The following is a 14,058-nucleotide window of genomic DNA, read 5'->3' as shown; positions in this document are numbered from 1 at the left end:
AGTGTTCATGCCCCAGGCGGAGCCCTGGGATGCTCTGTGAGCAGGTGACCAGAATGGGGGACAATTTTAGCCTCACCAGGGTTTTACTAGAGCTGGACCCAGGCCTCTTTTCTTTTCTCCCACCTGTCCTTAAGAGATTTAGAAACAGGTCAATTTAAATACAGTTTCAAATAAAAATAATTTCAACTGTGTAGCTCTGAGGAGTTAGTCCTCTGTGGGTCCTGTGTCCTCCCCAGGGCTTAGCATTGCTCTTTGCTTTCATTCATTCGTTCATTCAATATGTCCTTTTTAAGAGCCCACTTGGTGCCCTCCCTGACATGTGGTAAGGTTTTAAAGAGAAATTTTGCCAATCCAAAGCCCCATCTGAGCTTTAGTTTCCCCATTCGTAAAATAGAGGTGTTGAGTTGATCTATTCTTTGCCATTCTTGCAAGATATAGTGAAGGTAAACGAAGTAAGGGATAGAGAAGGATTCTCATGTTTGGGGATTGAATGAACGAATGCCCTCTTTTCAACTGAGCACAGTGACTGTAGTAGGAATGTAGCAACTACTTGTTGAATGAAAAAATCAATGAATGATTGAATGAATCAGTTAATGTTGGAATAAATGCATTTTTTTCCTCCTCCCTGTCACTGCCCCTCTGCCCCTGTGTTAACTCCATAGACAGGCCAGCAGGGCCAGCCTTGAAGCCTGAGATAAGGCCTTTGGCGGGTGTCTCCCCTATCCCTCCCCCGAGTGGGTGTGGAGCCGAGGTGTAATGCCCGGTGCTGGTGGAACTGACGCACAGAGACGGACACAGGATGGGCTCTAAGTACCAAAAGTCTGTGCGGGGCCTGCTGACTCTGTGGGCCTTTATGCTGGAGGTGACTCTCATTCTCGTCTTCTTCTTTTTCACCTCTTATGAAACTTCTGTAAAGGAACAGAAGAAGCTCATGAGGACCTATCGAGGTGAGTGTCCAGAGGGGAGGTGGTCACAGAGGCAAATAGCAGGGGCAGGGGAAGAGGAGGTCTGTGGTCCTCCAAGGGCCTAGGAGCTCCTTTCCACAAAGTCTCCGAGGAAAGGGGTTCCCTCATCCTCTTCCATTCGTTGCGCAAAGACCCAGCCAACAATACAGTCTCTTCTTTAGGACCGGTGTCACCATCACCTCTTCCGTGAAGCCTCCCTTTATTTGTCAGGGCAGAGGGAGGGGCCTCCTTTTCTGTGTTCCTAGAATTCCCTTTGCCAAATGGTCTTCACAATTCTCTGCTTCTCTGCTCCCCCACCCCCGCTTCTCTCTCCCTAAAAGCAATGAATTTCATGTTGTTGTTGGGTTTGGGGGATTTCGTTTCCTTTTTTTGTCTCTTTTTCTCATTTCTGTGCCACCCTCCTTTTGGAAGCTTTCCTCTCACTTAGGGGATGGGAAGTCTGCTTTCTGCCTGCAAATCCAGAGCCATAAGCTCTGGCTGAAGGGGAATGTAGGATGGTTGTTATTTTATATGCAGCTAAAAATATTCATAGACTGTGATGAGAACAACTCTAAACAAGACAGACATCCACAGTGGTGTGGCTTTTGCTTTTTTTAAAAGTTCAGATGAGTTTTCAAGTATATCTGTGGGTCAATATGCTGTTTATGATAATGGAAGGGCCTCCTTGAGTGAAGTCCCTGGGACAAAGCTGAAACTTGAGCCTAGTTGAGCGCTTGCTTGTTTCTAATTGATATTAACTAGTTAACTGGAAGCAAAGGGAAGGCATCCCTGGGCCCTCAGCAGTGGCAAGAAGGAGAAGGAGATGACTTGGGAAGGGAAGTCCCTATACTGCTTAATGGGCTATAGCCCAGAGAGGGCTCTCAGTGCTGGACAAGTGAGACCTGGGCACAATTTTAATTCATTTCAATTTACTTTAATTCTTTTTAATCCGGTACAATGTAATTCAATCCATTCACTCCTTCATTCCCTCAACCCTGTATTACAAACCATGTGAGATCCAAACGCATGCTAATCAGGGATGATATTTATTGATAACTTACTAGGTACCAGGCACTATTCTAAATGCTTTACCATAACTCTACAAGACAGGTACTATTATGATCTCCGTGGTTCTGGTGAGGAAACTAGGCACTTAGACATGGAGTGGTTTGCCCAATGTTGTTCAGTTAGCAATAGCACAGCAGATTTAAACTTAGTTAGCCTTATATTTAAAATAGGTAAACAACAAGGACCTACGGTATAGCATAGGGAACTCTGCTCAATATTCTGTAATAACCTAAGTGGGAAAAGAATTTTAAAAAGAACAGATCCATGTATATGTATAACTGAATCACTTTGCTGTATACCTGAAACTAACACATTGTTAATCAACTATACTACTGTATAAAAGTTAAAAAAATTTTTTTCAATTAAATAGATTAAATAAATAAATAAATAAAACTAAATTAAGGGAAAAAAATAAACTTAGGCAGCCTGGTTTGAGTTTCCATGCCCTTAACCATGATGCTTCACAACCCCATTTTACAGTAAGGTTGAGTCTCTTGTCATATAATCAGTAGGCGTAGGAGCCAATATTTAAACTTTGTCATTTGGGTACAGGGTCCCTCTTCTTTACCCCTAGGCTGTGCTGCTAACATATAATAGATATGTGTCCTCAGATGCTCACTTTGTATGGAAGCACAGAGGAGGGCCCACAACCCAGGCAGTGAGACGGTTATGTCAGGAAAGGCCTCTGGAGGGAAGTGACTGCCCAGTCAGGACTTGGAGGCTCAGTAGGAGTTACCACGTGAAAATGGAGGGTCAAGAGCGCAGTAGGAACCATTGTGTGTCCACTCATCGGACTGCACCAATCTGGGGTTTAACAGTGCAGTGCTGTGGGAGCATAAATAGGGAAGCAGGGTGTGGTGGACCCATTGCACTGAGTAAGAAGTTTGCCCTTCATTCTTTTGATCTAATAGGAAGCAGGAGTGTGATCAGTTTGGGTTTGGGTTATGGAGAAAGCCATTCCAGGGCTGGCATGGGGATGGGGAAGGGAGCATGACTTGAGGTAGAAGGCCAGTGTGGAGGCTGTAGTGTAGTATGGACCAGGGGGCTTCAAATTTTTCTGATCATGCACACCATTATTCAAGCATGCACCATATTTATACGTACTGCTACATGAATACATTTTGTACATTATTATACATGTACACAGCTTAGAAAATTTGAAAGAAATCAAAAGTAAATATAAAATATTTTCAAATTACTGATCATGATGGTGTCAGTCACTCTTAAGGCAAGGTCCATTGTTACTGTTAACGATAGTGGATGGGGACTTCCCTGGTGGTTAAGAATCCACCTGCCAATGCAGAGGACACGGGTTCGATCCCTGGTCCGGGAAGATCCCACATGCCGCGGAGCAACTAAGCCCGTGCTCCACAACTGAGCCCGTGAGCCACAACTACTGAAGCCTGCGCGCCTAGAGCCGGTGCTCTGCAACAAGAGAAGCCACTGCAGTAAGAAACCCATACACCGCAATGAAGAGTAGCCCCCACTTGCCGCAACTAGTGAAAGCCTGCGTGCAGCAACAAAGACCCAATGCAGCCAAAAAAAAAAATAAATGAATAAATGATAGTGGATGGCAATCCATTCCTCGGGGTCTTCTTAACAATTTCAAATTATCTTGCTTGACTTCTTGTCAGATATGATTAGATTGACTTTTTCTTTTAAACTCTGAATGTGGCTGACAGAGAATCTGCACGAGGAGAAGTATCACTCTGCTCTTTTGTTTCTGTATGTTTGGCTGCCATTATTGTTCTGCCTTCAATCTGTGTTTTTTGACAGGAGTTGTTTGAGCCATTAGTCCATTTTGTGAAGGTTAATTGAGTTAAAACTACATAGCAATCTGTCAATCCACTTAATCTAATCCAGTCCCTGTAAACGATAAGTTATTTAAACCAGCCAATTCTTTTTTTTTAAACATCTTTATTGGAGTATAATTGTTTTATAATGGTGTGTTACTTTCTGCTTTAGAACAAAGTGAATCAGCTATACGTATACATATATCCCCATATCTCCTCCCTCTTGCGTCTCCCTCCCACCCTCCCTATCACACCCTTCTAGGTGGTCACAAAGCACCGAGCTGATCTCCCTGTGCTATGTGGCTTCTTCCCACTAGCTATCTATTTTACATTTGGTAGTGTCCATGTATATGTCCATGCCACTCTCTCACTTTGTCCCAGCTTACCCTTCCCCCTCTCCGTGTCCTCAAGTCCATTCTCTACATCTGTGTCTTTATTCCTGTCCTGTCCCTAGGTTCTTCAGAACAATTTTTTTTTTAGATTCCATATATATGTGTTAGCATATGGTATTTGTTTTTCTCTTTCTGACTTACTTCACTCTGTAGGACAGACTCTAGGTCCATCCACCTCACTACAAATAACTCAATTTCATTTCTTTTTATGGCTGAGTAATATTCCATTACATATATGTGCCACATCTTCTTTATCCATTCATCTGTCAATGGACATTTAGGTTGCTTCCATGTCCTGGCTATTGTAAATAGAGCTGCAATGAACATTGTGGTACATGACTCTTTTTGAATTATGGTTTTCTCAGGCTGTATGCCCAGTAATGGGATTTCTGGGTCGTATGTAAACCAGCCAATTCTTAAAAAAGACATTTTTAAGACAATCTGGAAACTGGAATAAAACATGAATATTATATAATATACAGAAATTATTGTTAGTTTTGTTAGGTGTGATAATAGCATAGTAGGTGGGTTTTAACCTATTTAGAAACAGGTTTAACAATTTAACAAATAGTGAGCCCTATTTGTTAGAGAAGCATATTGAAATGGAATGATGTCTAGGGTCTGCTTCATGCCAAAAAAAAAAAAAAGAAGAAAGGAAACAAGGATAATAAAAACAAGATTGACCCCATGTGACAATCATCAAAGCTGGGAACGGGTACATGACGTTCATCATGCTACTCACTCTGATTTTGTGTATGCTTAAAATTTTCCATAATATAGAGGTAAATTAAAAAAAAAACAAATCCCTGTCGTTAGTTGCAACATGACGAATATCGAGAAACACATGTCACCCCCCTGCTCAGTGGCCCAATATTCCCTTAGAACATCTTCTGAAGCTAGGAGACTAAGCTGTCTGACAGCCTGAGCACGTGAGAGGAGGCTCCTGGGTTCATCTGAACATTAAATGCTTGCAGAGTTGCAAACTTCACCAAGTGCCTTTAGGGGTAGAAGAGCCTAGATTAATGGTTCTCACAATGTGGTCCCCAGACCAGCCACCTCAGCATCCCCTGGGAACTTGCTAGAAATACCTGGGCCCCCATCCATACCTACTGATCTGAAACTCTAGGGTGGGGCCCAGCAATCTGTGTTTTACCAAGCGCTCTAAGTGACTCTAGTGCTCTTGGAAGTCTGAGGACTCCTGGAGCTCGACTGATTCACATCTTGCCTCTGCCACCTCTTAGCTGTGAGACCTTGGGCAAATCACTCAACCTCTCTCTGCCTCTGTGTTAACCTCAGTCACATGATGATAGTACCTATTTAGTTGTCAAAAGGATTAGAAGAATGAACACATACCAAGACTGATAAAGAGTATTATCTTTTATTATGAATAAAGTTTAATTTCTTAATTTTGTTAGTAAAAATGAATAGAACTAGAGTGCTAATATCTCTTCTTCCAGCAGCCCCTATGGATTGTCTGGAGCATCTTCTGAGGGGTGTGATCCCTACTCTGATGACCACTGGCCTGGATGACCTGTGATGAGGCCAAATGGGCAGGGACAATAGAGAAGTGAAGAGTCAGATTCAAGAGCTATTTAGGGGATAAAATCAGCTGTTCTTGGTGAAAACGAGGGAGGAGTCAAGGATGGCTTCATATGTGAGATTTGGCAGATGAAGGACCCACTCCTGAGATGAGAGACACAAGGGGAGGGGGGCAGATAGTGGGGTAAATGAACAATGATATGTTCATTCTGGGCTTGGGATTCAGGTGCCTCTGAGATGCTTGGGGGAAGCAAGTGCATCCATTATCTATTGCTGTGTAACAAACCACCCCCAAACGTAGTGGCTCAAAACAGAAATCATCGGGCTTCCCTGGTGGCGCAGTGGTTGAGAGTCTGCCTGCCGATGCAAGGGACACGGGTTCGTGCCCCGGTCCGGGAAGATCCCACATGCCGCGGAGTGGCTGGGCCCGTGAGCCATGGCTGCTGAGTCTGCCTGTCCGGAGCCTGTGCTCCTCAACGGGAGAGGCCACAACAGTGAGAGGCCCGCGTACCGCAAAAAAAAAACACAAAAAACAAACAGAAATCATCTAACTTGCTCCTGATTATGATTCCATGGTTCAGCAATTTTGGCTGTACTTGGTGATGCAGCTCTTCTGTCAGTTTTACCTAGGGTCACTATGCATCTCTAGCCCGGAGGTTTGACTGTGGCTGAATGGCCTCAGATAACCTTATTCAAACGTTCGTCAGTTGGTGCTGGCTGGCAGCTATCCCATGGGGTTCCAGCAGACTAGCCCAGACTTTTCACATGGCAGCAAATGAGTTACCACAGTAAGAGAGGGCAAGCCCCAATGCGCAGGTGCTTTTCAAGCCTCTGCTTGTATGGGGTTTGCTAATGTCCCATTATCCAAAGCCAATCACAAGGCTCAACTCAGGTGGGAGGGGTCTGTACTGGAAGGCATGATTCATTGGGGGCCATTACTCTGACAACCTATCACACAGAGCCTGCTTGCAAGCTGCCACATTGGGGGACCATCCTGGGCCCTACACTGTGGCTACCACCCAATTGCCCCCATACTCCTTAGAAGCAGTAAGCAGAGCTACTAAAAGACAAGAGCGGCTTTGCCAGTGACATATAAATACCCCCAAATCCTGGTACCTTCTATATCTCAGCCTTGACTGTCCCTTTGATTGGGCGATCTCTTTTTCTTTTCCCAGGCTGCTGCAGGGAAGGGGAAGGCAGCATGGGGCTCCGTGGATGGTCCCTGACAGGGGCTGCAGAGGTCCCCCCAGTCAGTGGTGGGGAGCACAGTGTGGAGATCGAGCCCAGGGCCTGAGGGACAGAAGCTGGGCCTGGCTTCAGAGCTGACGATGCTGAAGTGTCTGCAGGCCAGAGGGAGAGGCTAGGGTGGGTGGGGACACAGAGTGAGACTCCCAGGGGCAGCCAGGCCGAAGGAAGGGGCAACAGTCTTGCCTGAAGTCACAGTTAACAAGTGGCAGGCGTGGAATAATAGTTACTAACACTTACCATGCACCCAGTGCTAGGCTAAGCAATTCGAAGGAGCCAGCGAGCTCAGTACTCACAGCAAACCTCTGAGCAGGTGCTATTGTTTCAGACCATTTTACAGAGTAGCAAGCAGGTACACAGAAGTAGAGCCAGACTCTGAACTCTGACAACCTGACTCAGAGGCCCACACTCTTCGTTTGACACTATGGAAGAGTGAAGAATATATGGAGAGGCAGGATGGTATAGTGGTTAAGCCCAGAGAGGCGGGATTCAGCTCTGCCACCAACATTTGCTAGCTGTATGACCTGTGCTAATTACAGCACCTCTCTGTGCCTCCCTGTCCCCATCTGTAAAATGGGGATAATAAATAGTACCTCCTGCATGGGCTTGTTGAAGGTTAAGGCTGGCAGGCACTTGGAAGAGTGCCTGGTATGTGCCGGGCACCATATATGTACCCGCTGTTACAGTGATGGTAATTATTGTCCTGCAGGACTTCCAGGTTAGACTTTCTCTAAGTCATGGGACTTTCATAAACTTCTGAAGGCCTGCCTTAGACAATATGTAAAACTCCCCTCTGGGGCACGGCTGTTGGGGCCCCTGCAGCAGTCCTCTCCTTATCACCCCTGGACACCTTAGCATCATTAGCTTATCAGACCAGCAGATGATGAGGGGCTCAGCGCAGGGTCTGAGAGGCAGAGGCTGACACCAGTGGGGATGCCCTGAGCTGGGGCCCAGCGCTGAAGTTGGGGTCCAGGTCGTGAGACATGGGAGGAGCAGGGGTGGGCCAGAGCCCTGGGAGGCTGGGAGAGGAAATGGGAGGATGCATGGGGTGAGAGTAATGGGACCCTGAAATCAAATGTTATTTACTGACCAGTTTGGGGTGAATGTGCTCTGTCAACAGCTCCCAGAAACTGCCACCCTAATTTCATCCCCCTGGCCGAAGCACAACCCCACCCTCAAGGACACTGTGGGGTCTTGGGAGGAGGGTCCTGAGTGCCTATACCTGGCAGCAGGCGTGGCAGCTGTGCCTGATAAAGCTCCCCAACCAAGAGGTTCTGACTTTCTATCTTTAGAGTCCCACGTCTGCCATAATCCTGGTGCCCTTCCTCTCCCCACCCACTGACCCCCTCCTCTGAACACACCAGAGCGGTGAGGTCCTTACAGAGTATCAAGTCTGACTCCCATGTGTTACAGATAGGGAAACGGAGGCCCAAAGAGGACAAGGGACTTGCCTAAGGTCCTTTAGTGCATTGCGGGCAAACAAGAGCAAGAGACAGCCTAGCCTGATGGGAGGGTACTGCACCAGGAGTCCAGAGCTTGGCTCTGCTACTGACATGCTGTGTGCCCTTAAGTAAGTCACAGGCTGTCTCTGGTCCCCTTCTGTAGAATGAGAGGAAAATGCAAGCATCCCCCTACTCATGGAATCTTCGATAAGTCTGGACCCTTTGCATATAGCATTGCTGCAAGATGGTGGATGTGTTTGTTTGTTTGTTTGTTAGTCTTTTAACAGCAGTGTTTAAGGAAAGATTGAATTTGAATATCTAAAGTGGGGTTCGCAGTCTTCAATTGGCCATAGCCCTCACCACTCCCTAATACACACTGTACCCTTTATATACATAGTTTCCTGCTCGGCTCCTGAAGGAATTTGAGGGATCCCAAGACGAGCCCCTATACAAAATATGCCCTGCCCACCCCCATTCCACCCCCATTCCTAAGGGGATGCAAGCAGGAGATGGAAACATTGCCTCCCCTTCCCTTATGTCAGATAAAAAAGGTGAAAGAAGTTGAATCCTCCTGATTGTTCACTTCTCACCCACTCCCCAAGTCCCCAGATCCCATGGAGATGCCCAGGTTTCCTATAACCCGGTGTTTGTCAGACTGACCTGGGCTCATCAACACCCACCCAAGTCCTATGTGCAAGATTCTAGGTATGTATATTTTTCAATGAAAGTGAATTTAAATGTAAATTGAAGAGGCTTTGGAGAGATCTGGAAATGAGAGCTTCCTTGTTATCAGAGCCAAGGGTGGAGACCAGGTGAGTTCTTATTGCTGTGATGGTGATAATGGCGCTGGTGGTGAATAACCACCATTTACTGAGCTTTCTCCATGTGCCAGGCATGGTGCCAAGCTCTTGAACAAAACATTACTTCCTCTGGCTCTCCCAGCCCCCTCCGAGCGGGGGATAATTGCCCATATTTAGCTGATGAGGAAAGTAAGCAACCCACAAGGCCGTGCAGCTAAGAGGTTGAAACATAAAAACTGCCTTTTTTTTTTTTTTTTTTTTGCGGTACGCGGGCCTCTCACTGTTGTGGCCTCTCCCGTTGAGGAGCACAGGCTCCGGACGCGCAGGCTCAGCGGCCATGGCTCACAGGCCCAGCTGCTCCACGGCATGTGGGATCTTCCCGGACCGGGGCACGAACCCGTGTCTCCTGCATCGGCAGGCGGACTCTCAACCACTGCGCCACCAGGGAAGCCCAAAACTGCCATTTTTAAAGGTCAAAATGGTCAAATGTTGGCAATTTAATATGGTTTAACCTAATAGGGAACGATAGAGGTGGAGTCAAACAGAACTGTCTGACCTCAAAGCCCATGCTTTTTCCTTTAAAAAAAATTACTTACTGTCCACATGCTGGTCATAGAATTTTTTTTTTTTTTTTTTTTTTTTTTTTTGCGGTACGCAGGCGTCTCACTGTTGTGGCCTCTCCCGTTGAGGAGCACAGGCTCCGGACGCGCAGGCTCAGCGGCCATGGCTCATGGGCCCAGCCACACCGCAGCATGTGGGATCTTCCCGGACCGGGGCACGAACCTGTGTCCCCTGCATCGGCAGGCGGACTCTCAACCACTGCGCCACCAGGGAAGCCCTGGTTGTAGAAATTTTTAACACTGAAAATTAAAAAACAAAAACTCTCCTAAACCCAGAGATAATCTCCATGGGGCAAAAACTTCCTTCAAGATCTCCCTCCAGGCATTTGTACACGTATGAACATAGTTGGGGTTGTTGATAAAATAGTCTTTACTATTCTGAGCAATTATGTGCCTCATATTGTTTGATTCTGGCAACATGATGAGAGAGGTATGATAATTTTTCCCATTTAATAGATGAGAAAAGCAGGAGGGCAGATAGTGTGGTAGCTCAAGGCACAGGCTCCAGAGCAGACCGTCTAGGTTGAAATCCCAACTGGAGCAAGTTACTTAACCCCTCTGTGCCTCGGTTTTCTTGTCTGTAAAATGGTGATAATAACAGTACCCGGGACTTCCCTGGTGGCGCAGTGGTTAAGACTCCGCACTCCCAATGCAGGGGGCCCAGGTTCGTTCCCTGGTCAGGGAACTAGATCCCACATGCATGCTGCCACTATAAATTTGCATGCCACAGCTAAGGAGACCGCCGGCCACAACTAAGAACCGGGGCAAACAAACAAACAAACAAATAAATAATATTTTTTAAAAAAACCAGCACCCACCTTGAAGGATGCTTGTGAGAACTAAATGAGATAGTTTACATGAAATGGTTAAAACAGTGTTGGCATTTGGTAAACACTTAATAAATGTCGGCTGTTATTAAAACTCAGAGACATTAAATAACTAGATTAAGCCACACAGCTGGAAAGTGCCAGAGCCCTGATATGACCCCAAGCTTATCTGGTTCCAGAGCCCAAACTGTTATCCATTTTGCAAACCTGGAATTAATTCAAAGCATCCGCCCGTTTCCTCTTGCTGGTCCCCTCCTGAATATTAGCTAAGTCCCTTGCGCTCATCTGTCACAGCAGCTCCTGTGCAGGGTCTGAGGCTGGAAAAGGGGAGGGTCACCCATGTGGCTCTGGTGCTTTCTGCTGCCCCACCAGGTCCCTTTCAGCAGGGGTCAAAGGGAGAGAGCCGTTTTCTGCGAAGATAATTTCGGTTCTTGCCTATGAACCTCTAGACCCGCTTCTGCCCCCTCTTCTGCATGACCTGAGCTAAGTCACCAGCTTCTGTGGCCTTATTTTCTCTCACACATGATCAGGAGGTTGAACCGGATTCTCAAAAGCAGGAGTCAGTACCTCTACTGAGTGTAAACTATGTGCAAGGACTTGTCCTGATGCTCTACACGTGTTCATATCATTGTGTTTAATAATAACAATAATTGCTGCATTTACTGAGCACTCGCTATGGGCCAGGCCCTGCATTAGCTCAGTTAAACCTTCCCTCAAACCTGCATGGTATGTCTGTGTTATCCCCATTATTCAGATGAGAAAACTGAGGCTCAAAGAGGGGAAGTAACTTGACTAAGCACTCTTCAATGATCTTTAATGTCCCTTCCAGCTGCCGTTCTGTAAAACTCCAATTTCACACAACCCTCCACCTTGTCTGCTTCTCTTCCTCCTTCTCAACATCTCTTCCCTGAGCAGACTTCCAGGATGTTATCATCATGGCAGTCCTTGGCTTGGGTTTCCTCAACACATCTTTGCGGAGACACTGCTGGAGCAGCGTGGCCTTCAATCTCTTCATGCTGGCCCTCGGGGTGCAGCTGACAGTCCTGCTGGATGGCTTCCTGAACCAACTCTCCCTTAGGAAGATGGTCCTCAATCTTTCCAGGTAACTGGATGGCCGCTGGATCACTTTTGGGTCCTTGGGGGTCTGGGCCCAAGAGGGCAGATTCTAGAAGAGCTGGCTTGTCCCCTTCTCTTTCTAGCACCGACACCATGCAATACTCAGGACTTATTTATAATAACAAATTACTCATTGTTTGTCTAAAATTCAAATTTAACTGGCATCCTCTATTTTATCTGACAACCCTGCTCTGTGACATCACAAGGGGCCCAGATCTACAGCCCACCCTGTATCCTTTCTTTTTTATTGATTTTGATTTCATAAACTTATACAATAAATATTAGTTCAAAGAAAAAATTAATAGAGATTAGACAAAAAGAAATAGAAATCTCACACTCGGATAGAGAGTCTCTTGAAAAGAAGGAAGTACTCTCAGTCCTCAAATGCTGGTGGACAAGAAATAGGCTTGTCTTTAGTTTCTTTAAATTAACTTTGATTTATTTAGATGCCTTTATAAGAACTAGCAAAATTAACCTGTGTTGCTAGAAGTCAGAATAATGGTTACCCGAGTGTTTACTGATTAGGAAGGGGCACAAAAGAAATTTATGTGGTGCAGTAAACATTCTCTATGTTATCCTGTATGATAGTTAAACAAGAGTATATATATATATATACACACACACACACATACATTAAGTTGTACATACCTGCAAAAAAAGTCATTCACACTTAATAGGAGGAACCAGGTAAAATTTCTTTAAAAATTGTTTTTTGGTTTTATCCAATTCTGAAACTTTGTCTTGCCCAGATGATGGGTAAATCCCACCTTAGGTATCTTGGGGATGCCTTAAAGGCCATTCTACCCTCCCCTCTGAGACCCTACTAAACCTCTGGGCACTGCTGTTAAATATCTCTCCATGAACCAGGCTCTGTGCTGGGCCCTTCACAAACAATGTTTGTTTAGCCCTTCCAAGTAGGGGTCTGATGTGGCGTACAGGCAAGGAACTAGACTCTCAGAGCTCGTAAGACACTTGCCTAGGGTCACATAGCTAACTGGTGGAAATGGCTTCAGTTTTAACTCTGTAACCTTTCCCACACACTGCAGAGTGGTCCTGACAAGAAACCCAGTGTAGCCAGCTCCCCACGGGCCCTGAAAAAATCTCTTCACCTTTTTTCTTTTAAACCATTTTAGAGCTGATCCCCATGGGGATTCAATAACCCCAGTAACCACCTGGGAAGTGACAAAGGGCATTCTGGGGGAACTCCAATAGGGTGGTCCTGGTCTGGTGTTTCTGCTGCCTTGGCTTAAGGTCACACAAGCCTTCGGCTTCCTGAGCCTGAGTCTCCAGGCATCTCCAGGCTGCCCCCTTCTTCTGACGTCCTGCCTGCAGGAATCTGTTTGCTCTCGACTCAATCCGGAAAGACAAGAAGAGGCCATTTACAGCCCGAGTGAACGCCCCTGCCCTGCCCTGACCACTTGGGTCCTCCCAGCTGTGACCCCCAATGGGGCTGGCTTCACAGATTTGAACAATGGGCTCCTTCCTGACCTTTCCTGCTCTGGCTGGGCTGGTGGGCGGTGTCCAGGCCTGCCTCTCAGACAGGCCCTCTCCCTCTCCTGCCACCTCACCCGCCCGAGGCCTGACCTGGCACTGAATCGGTTCTGCCCTGAGTCACCGATGACCAGTCCCTTCAGGGCGGGGGCCTGTCTTATTCAGTTTTATCCTCCTTTGTCTTCCTCACATAGTAAGGACTTAGTAAATGGTTATTGGAACAAAGATGAAAATAAAAAGAACGCTGAAAGTTGTGATATTTTTAAGGCGGTATGTTAAAAGGTCTTGGAGGGCCTATCATAGCAATAACCAACCCCCTTACTTTGCTTGACTCACTTTGCCCTCCCAACAGCTCTGTAGGCCTTGCCTCTCTTATAGATGAGGACATGGAAACACAGAGTGGTTAAGTCATTTGCCCAAGGCCACACAGCCAGGAAGTGATGAGCCAGGATTCCAACCTTGGCAGCCTGAACAAGACTGTCCTAAGCACCGTACTTCACTGTCTCAATACCTCCCTGGTCCCAGCTGGCCCCTGAGGTCTGAAATCCTCCCACTGGCACAGAATCTCTTGAATTAGGCTTTTGCCAGTTAAATGAGTGCTCACCCAAAAGCTAACATGGCCAGCCACAGTGAAGCACTGAGTGACCCTTCATTTCAAATAATTCCTGGCCCCTGTGAGGCTCCTTCCCCATACCTTTGGCCTCCTCTGGCTTTCCCTCTGAAGTCCTTGAGCCTTAAGTAGGGCACTACATTGGCAGCAAACAGTGGGAAGTCTGTGTCC

At 46.4% G+C, this 14,058-nt stretch overlaps 1 protein-coding gene across 1 annotated transcript in view; it reads left to right on the top strand.

Moving 5' to 3' along the window:
* Positions 1 to 799: 799 nt before the first annotated feature.
* RHCE (Rh blood group CcEe antigens) overlaps positions 800 to 14,058 on the top strand; it is a gene marked incomplete at its 5' end in the record, with an annotated part of 34,061 nt that continues 20,802 nt past the window's right edge. The window contains 2 exons of the mRNA XM_082613301.1: positions 800 to 947; positions 11,586 to 11,772. Of these exons, the coding sequence (XP_082469427.1) occupies positions 800 to 947; positions 11,586 to 11,772 (335 nt within the window). The remainder of the gene's footprint in view (positions 948 to 11,585; positions 11,773 to 14,058) is intronic.

This window comes from Mesoplodon mirus (assembly GCF_964341445.2).
Source record: "Mesoplodon mirus genome assembly, chromosome: 3".
Taxonomy (NCBI): domain Eukaryota; kingdom Metazoa; phylum Chordata; class Mammalia; order Artiodactyla; family Ziphiidae; genus Mesoplodon; species Mesoplodon mirus.
This window is presented reverse-complemented; position numbering and strand designations above follow the sequence as displayed.